The sequence below is a fragment of the Pteronotus mesoamericanus genome, unplaced genomic scaffold, assembly GCF_021234165.1.
Source record: "Pteronotus mesoamericanus isolate MK-2021 breed Mesoamerican mustached bat unplaced genomic scaffold, CSHL_Meso_final contig_221, whole genome shotgun sequence".
In the NCBI taxonomy this organism is placed as follows: domain Eukaryota; kingdom Metazoa; phylum Chordata; class Mammalia; order Chiroptera; family Mormoopidae; genus Pteronotus; species Pteronotus mesoamericanus.
Window position 1 is genome coordinate 13,372,533 of NW_026555092.1, and position 7,645 is coordinate 13,380,177.

The 7,645-nt window shown below is 48.9% G+C and overlaps 1 protein-coding gene across 1 annotated transcript; it reads left to right on the plus strand.

Annotated features, from left to right (window-relative positions):
* The first annotated feature begins 976 nt into the window (after positions 1 to 976).
* DNALI1 (dynein axonemal light intermediate chain 1) lies at positions 977 to 7,244 on the plus strand. The gene is made up of 6 exons (XM_054571566.1): positions 977 to 1,072; positions 1,600 to 1,745; positions 3,439 to 3,608; positions 4,626 to 4,804; positions 5,136 to 5,300; positions 7,209 to 7,244. Exons 1-6 carry the CDS (start codon positions 992 to 994, stop codon positions 7,242 to 7,244), a joined length of 777 nt encoding a protein of 258 aa, XP_054427541.1. The 5' UTR covers positions 977 to 991.
* The last annotated feature ends 401 nt before the right edge of the window (positions 7,245 to 7,645 follow it).

Here is a 7,645-nt window from a genome sequence, read left to right on the forward strand (position 1 = left end):
TTATTTGTTACATAAAACTTCTTTTACCATAATGTGTTAAAAAAGAAATGCTAAAATTCCTTTCATATAGAAAACAAGTACCTAAATAAATAAAAAATTGAATAAAAGAATTAAGATGAAAGATTTTTTCCCTGAAAGTTCGGGCCACAAACGTGGGTGCACATTATATACGGGAGCGCATTATACATGGCAAAATATGGTAAATGCCCAGCAGTAGGGAATTGTTTAGGCAATTGATGGATGTCATATCACCATTTGCAATGCTATCTACAAACTCTATGCGACGAAAAAAAAAAGAAACAAAAGAAACCCTGACGTTAAACTAAAGAAGCAGGATACAAAATTGCGAGCAAACTGTGCTTACATTTACATTTGGAAATACAAAGGAATGAAGGAAGGAAATGCAATCATAGATGGTCTATTGTGGGCAAATCCTTAGTATTTTCCCTTTATTTTTTTTTAAAAAATTTATTTTTTTTTTTGAGAGAGAGAAACATTGATTTGTTTTCCACTTAATTATACATTCATTGGTTGATTCTTGTGTGTGACCGGACCAGACGGAACCTGCCACCGTAACCTATGGGAACAACGCTCTAATCAACTGAGCTATCCCGCCAGGGTTCCCCTGTATTCTTGAACTTTCTGTTACTTTGTCATTTATCCACTTCATTAAAAACAAATGCCAATGACTCCCACTTTGCAGATGACAAAATCGGGGGTCAGAGAAGGTGATCGGCCGCCTCATTAAAATCGCGAGCTAGGTGCGTCTCAGGGGCTCGAACCCGTCTTCCCTGCTTCCAAGAGCACAAGCAGTGACCTGGCCAGCAAAGCAGCCTGACAAACCAAGCACTGAAAAACTTTTCCCGAACGCTGCGGAAAAATAAACTCCGGCGCTCCTGGCCCCGCCCAGGCCACGTGGTTAAGTGTTTCCATGGTGACGGTAAACAGGGCTGTGCCTGGAGGGGCTGCTGCTGGGCTACTCGCCTTCGCCATGATCCCCCCCTCGGACTCTCTGCTCAAGTATGACACTCCGGTACTGGTGAGCCGGAACACGGAGAAACGGAGCCCCAAAGTAAGGACAGGTACCAGGGGGCCAAGGAGCCCGGAAGCTCCAATGGGGAAAGACAAATGCCCACGTTAAGGGTGCGGAGTCTCGAGGGATGGGGGCTGAAGCAACCGAGAAGAGAGGGAATTGGAATGGGGAAAGGAGGGTGGGAGAGCAGTACAAGAAGCCCAGATGCTGGGCGACTCCAGAGGGCAGATTTATGATGGGGAAGGAAATCACAGGGAAATGAATGTGGCTCACTATTTTTCACGGTAGCTACATTCAAGGATAGATCCAGTACTGACAGCAGAGGCCTGAGTGCCCGGGGCCAGAAACATCGGTTCAAGGAGACGCAAGCATTGAATTGGGGTGGGACCAGAAACTCTTCATGGCCTCCTTTAGCTCTGAGGCATAACATCTGCTAAGAAGACAGATGGGGAAAGTGAGCTGGAGACAAGGGGCGGGGGGGTGTGTGGGAGACCTGGAGCAAGGGCCAGGATGTGTGGAGCTTAGCACCTGTTCACCTCCAGCCCTAATTTGTCCCTTCTTCCCAGGCTCGGCCATTGAAAGTCAGCCCCCAGCAACCTGGACTCTCGGGTCCAGTCCCACAGCCACCAAAGAGCAAGCTCCCTTCAGCTTCTAGTGTCCCAGATCCTACAAAGCAGGCAGAAGAAATCTTGAATGCCATCCTACCTCCAAGGTAAAAAAAAAAAAAAAAAAAAAAAAAGCAGAGTAATGACTTGAAGACCCAGCTTTTGCATCCCAGAACTTGGAAATGTGGCAGAGGCATACTGTCTCTGTTCCTGGCTGGGATTTCCTCCCAGCATGTCCATGCTCCTAGAACGTACAGATGGTTGGATCCTGGGAAGGTGGATGTACCTTGTTCCCTATCCACCCTTATTTCCAAAGTGCTGTCACCAAGGCTTATGGCTTTAAATACTATCTATATACTGATGGCTCCCAAGTGTATACTTCCAGCCCTTCCTCTTCCCCTAAACTCCCATGTATTCTACATCCTTCTTACTTTTATGAAGATGCTAATAGACATCTCAGACTCAACATGTCCAAACTAAGTTTCTTCCTCCCCCCAACCTGCTCACCCCAGTCTTCTCTTTCTACTAGAGTCTCAGGCCACCTTTCATCCCTTTTGGTATTTCACATCGTAAATTCTAGCCTTTATCAATTTCTTTTGGCTCCACCTTCAAATTATATTCCAAATCTGACCACTTTTCACCACCTCTGCTTCCACCATGTTGTTTTTAGTCACTGTTTGTCGCCTGTACTACTTCAGTGGCCTCCCATCTGAAAACCTGGCTTCCACTCTTTATCCTGAGAATCCATCCTCCACGCAACCCCAAAACCATAAGTCAGATCATGCCAGACTTCTGCCAGAAACTCTAATGGCTGCCCATCTTACTCATACTAAAATCCCAAGTCCACACAGTGATCTGGAAGACCTGGCATGATCTGGCCCTAATGTATCTGTGATCTTATCTCCTGTTATTCTGTTTCTTATTCACTGTGCTAATGGCACGTGGGTCTCTGCTTGCTGTTTCTGAAACACTTCATTCTTTTCACCTCAAGGCCTTGACAACTGCTGTTCTTACGGCCAAGGATACTCTTCACCTTATATCCACCTGGTTCCCTCCCATTCTTCACACAGGTCTTGCTCAAATACCATTTCTTCAAGGGGGAACTCCCTTGAGAATCCCTGTAAAAGAGCACCTTCTGCCTTCACAATCCCCTCACCCTGCTTCTTTCTTCTGTAGCCACCCTCACCGCTGTCTGACATGCCTTTTTGACCAGAAATGGATATCAAAGAAAGAGAGGGAAGTGATTTTTCTGTTGATTACCTCCCACCAATGCATAAATGTCCTCTCCCCCTATGGTGATTCTACCCTTAGGCTCCCTCCTTGTGATTCCAGAACCTGGCCATGCCTCTGACACCTTCAAGAGCTTCCCCACCCTCCAATACACACACTGACCTTTTTCTGACTGGCACAGGGTTTGTGGTGTCCCGTGTCTCCCACCCCACAAATCAGTGGGCAGTTCCCACTGGGCCTTCTGTTCAGATCAAGCAACAACCATAAATTTGTCCTCAACACATTAGGAGGGTAAGATCTGGAACATGGGTGATGATTTCACAGAGGGCTGTAGGAGAGCAGAGATTGCCCGACCCCAAGGTAGGGGCCCTGTGGATGCAGCCTAGCGGGTGTGGCTTTGGAGCTGGACACTCCCCCAGGAAGAGGGAGGATAGAGGATTCTGGTGGGTCGGTGACTGAGCTGCCCCGACTCCTGCTCGGGCAGAGGGCTCAGAGGGCCGTCTCTGCTCACGTCCTGAGGACCCTCTCTGATAATGGGTTTTGCTCAGCCTGACTGTGTCTGTGCTGCAGGGAGTGGGTGGAAGACACACAGCTATGGATCCAGCAGGTGTCCAGCACCCCCAGCACCAGGATGGATGTGGTGCACCTCCAGGAGCAGCTGGACCTGAAGCTGCAGCAGCGGCAGGCCAGGGAGACTGGCATCTGCCCTGTCCGCAGGGAGCTCTACTCGCAGTGTTTTGGTGAGCGGCCTGGCTCATGGGAGGAGGTCACACTACCCTCTACTGCCTCTTTCCCTTCCCCTTCAGCACAGCCCCAAGCTCTGAGTGTACTTGAGCTGAAGCCCACCCCATCTGGAATCATCTGTGTCCCCCTACCTGTCTCACCTGGAATATGCTACATGCACCCCCTCCCCCTTCCCAGCCCTGCCTCTCTGATCAGTACACCCACTTGTAGGTCAACCCAACGACCTGGTTCCTCACCTCTTAGAGGATGTTTGGAATAAATGAGAACATCCACTTAAAATCTTTGTTTTTTCAAAGATGTCTGTAATAAGCATGTGTCAATTTTTTAATCAGAAAAATTTATGTTCTATATTTATATCTACGCATCAACATTCGGCCCTTGGTCCAGAAAACATTTCAGGGTAATTTGTTGTTAACTGACAGACACAGGGATTTAAGTTCTCCCTCCTCAAGTGACAGTGTGCAGTGTTTGTCCTCCAGCCCAATGTCACTGGCCCATGTGGACTCTGACATGCAAATTGCTTCCAAACCCAGGGGCACTGTGGTCTGAGGGTGATTATAGTTTGCCTCTCAGGTCAGCATTTATGGAGGAGATGGGTGGGCAAGCTCTAGACTGCGCTGTTCTTGGCCCCAAACCAGTCCATCCAAGGAGGCACATAGGATTTCCCAGCTACTTGAAAGCAGCTACCATTTTCAAAATTGAAAAGTCAGATTTCTTAGTATCCAGTTCTTGGCTGAGGATGGAAGAGAGGGGCCTCATGCTGCAAACAAACCTGGGGCTCCTGTCTCCCTCTGCCCTGGGCTGGCCGACTGCCTGTACTCCCAAGTGCCAGGTTCAGAGCTGTGGCTACAAGGCAAGACCCCTGGACCGCTGAAGGCCCCTCCCTGAGATCTGTCTCCAAGTGAGGACACATCCTAGCACCCTTCCCAGGAGGAAGGGTGGTTTGCTGTAGGCGTAATGCATTTTCCCTCCCGCCTGCCTTTTCTGACCTCCCTGTGCGTGTGCATCGGAAGATGAGCTGATTCGTGAGGTGACCATCAACTGTGCGGAGAGGGGGCTGCTTCTGCTGCGGGTCCGGGATGAGATCCGCATGACCATCGCTGCCTACCAGACGTTGTACGAGAGCAGCGTGGCGTTCGGCATGAGGAAGGCGCTTCAGGCAGAACAGGGGAAGTCAGACATGGAGAGGAAAGTGAGTGGGGTTTACACGAACCTTTGGCCCTCTGACTCCTCTGTCTCGGGGCCACATGGTTGTCGCTCTGGCACTGATTTCTGGCCTCCTGGGGTGCTCTCCATGACCTCAGTGAGGACCCTTGGGTCAAAGTGTAAGGGCCATCCTGGTCATGGCAGGGTTGTCTCCTCTTGGACATGCATGCCAGGCAATGACCTCCCACTGGGTGGCAGTACAGACCCTGGCAATGTCTTGGGTTGGACAGCTGTGTTCCAGGTCCCCTCCACCCAGGCATTCAAGCCACCCCATCCAGTTGGTAATATCCCAGGATGACTGGGGTTTCTGCCCTTAGATTGCAGAATTAGAAGCGGAAAAGAGAGACTTGGAGAGGCAAGTGAATGAGCAGAAGGCAAAATGTGAAGCCACAGAGAAGAGGGAGAGCGAGAGGAGGCAGGTGGAGGAGAAGAAGCACAACGAGGAGATTCAGTTCCTAAAGCGCACGAATCAGCAGCTGAAGGTAATCTTTGTGTAAGCCCACGTGGAGGTGCTGGCCCACACGCCCTCCCAGCCATGCAGGCCAAACATTCCGTTCTTTTTCCTACGGATGACTTTAAATACTTGTCCACATGCGCTGCCCAGGAGTAGAGGAAGCTGACTTTTTGGGTGGGAGGGAAGGGTTCATTACCCAGATTCTCCATCTGTCCGGTTTTGTAGGGGGCTCTACTCTCAACTCTGAATCCCCATGATGCCTCAGCCTCGCTCTCCAGTGATGGTCCCCGCCCCCTTGGGAAAAAGTTGTCCATCCTCGGGAGAGGGGGCTATCTTTCGCAAAAAATGGAACTTCTTCTCCCATGGCGCTGGTGGTCTGGAACCTTCCTAGAGTGGCTGGAGCGCTGCAGCATGGACAAGCTTTCCCACCAGCAGCCAGTCCCCCCTGAGGCATTTGGGGCGGGCAGGGAAGGCCCTTTGAGAGAGAAGAACCATTTAAAATCAGGAACCTTCTCCAGGTGTGTGCTGAGAGGAGCTGGGCTGTAGGTGTTTTTCCTGAAAGCCCTCTTGCGGGTGTATACTTTGATCCAGCCGAGCTGAAGGAGAGGGAAGGAAGCAGGGATGGTGAAGAAGAGGGCTGAGCAGGGGCCAGGCCTGTCAAACTCCAGGCTGTCTGGTCCAGAGGCTCTCGAAGGTTGGGGTCCAGACCAGCATCCTCCTCACCAGGCAACTGTTAGGAATACAGACTTTTGGCCCCGCCCCAGATTTCCTGAATCAGAAATTTCAGAGTTGGGGGTCTAACAATGTGGTCTATCAAGGCCTCCAGGTGATTCTGATGCTTGCTAAAGTCTGAGAATCACTGTTCTAGATATACAGCCTATTGACGTTTTGGGGCTGGCTCCCATGGTCCTGGCCAGAAGGGGCCCCTGGATTTTTCTCTGTCTCCCCCTTAGTCTCATAGAAAGCTTACATTCTTGCAATTGGCAGGCTTGTTGACACTACAAACCAAGAAGGACAGGCACTTGAGATAAAGAAGGCCTTGTGTTAACAGCTAGTGCAGGATGACATAGATTTTCTTGTTGCTGAGTTTAACAAAAACAAAGAAAAGCTAGAAATATTCACCGCCAGATGTGCATCTGTTTACTTAGCAGCCTCGAAAGCAGCCTCCCTTATCTGCCATTTCCTTTATCATAAGCCCAATTCCTCCTGTAGTATAGTATTGGCAGCAAGAGCAAAGCAGAATACCTTGGCATCTTTCTAACATTTACAAGCAACCTTGTAATCCCCAGAGTGAAGGACTCTTTAGAAGTGAGTTATTTTTATTGGCTCAAAACTGCACTGCAAATAAAGCAGTGTTTGCAATCCCCAGGATAGACCTACTTAAAGATCTGTCCACATACCATGATAGTAAATTACGTTATGGGCTGCCAGAGGAGCAGAGCAAACAAGTCCCAAGTGTCTTCAGCTTTACATACAAGACGGACAGCTCCTTACTCACTGGTAGCAATTTTCTCTAATTGGGTGTCAAGTTGTCTCAGTGGCTGAAAATTTGCTGTTTCCCAAACCTCTTGTCCCAGCACAGAGCTCCCAGGATCCCAGAGTTTAACTTAGCAGACATATTTAGGTCTGAAATCTGAGCCAGAAAAACCACTATTTCAACAACTTTTATTCAATTTCCTTTTCAGTGCTTTGTATTACGCACTGAGCCGTTATTGTATGGAAACCAGGACGGCTCTGGTTTCTTCTAATGTAGCAAGACTGCATGCCAAGCCAGAAACCCAACTAATCTAGAAAATATGGAGTTGGGAATGAAGGGAAAAAATAGCTTGGAATTGCAGCAATGGGATAATCCTTCCCAGAGACTTTTATCACCTCTCAGCTATTTGTGTTAGGCTGCAAGTTTCTAATATTAATGGAGTTTGTTTTTGTTTTTCAGGCCCAACTGGAAGGCATTATTGCACCAAAGAAGTGATAATTTCCATATGGGTCTCACAAGCGCTACTACCCCATAGTAAGACCTCTGTAATAAAAAAAGCTGGTTTCCTGAAGGAACATGCCATACCGTCCCCTGATCACCATCGATGCATTTGTCATAAGTCACATCATTGCCCCAGTGCCATGAAACACCTGTCTGGCAGCCTGGCTCCAGGTTGGGCAATGGAAGGTGGTGTAGCCTAGATGGTCTCAGTACATGGCCCACCTCGGGATTGGCCAGTTCAAACAGTAACCCTTACAATTCACTCTCGTCTGCTGTATCCCTCAGGTGAAGCAAACTGCTTTCTCACCAGTCCATACTCACTTCTGGTGGAATGAAGCTGCTCCTGTCCTCACATTTCTGATCCACAGATCATCTTGTACATTAATAGGGGTTCC

What these genes read in the sequence shown, in the direction of transcription:
- DNALI1 (XM_054571566.1), top strand. Translation starts at nt 992, where the DNA reads ATGATCCCCCCCTCGGACTCTCTGCTCAAGTATGACACTCCGGTACTG. An exon ending in AGTCAGACATGGAGAGGAAA is followed by an intron (nt 4,805 to 5,135) that starts GTGAGTGGGGTT and finishes TTCTGCCCTTAG; the next exon opens with ATTGCAGAATTAGAAGCGGA. An exon ending in GCACGAATCAGCAGCTGAAG is followed by an intron (nt 5,301 to 7,208) that starts GTAATCTTTGTG and finishes TTTGTTTTTCAG; the next exon opens with GCCCAACTGGAAGGCATTAT.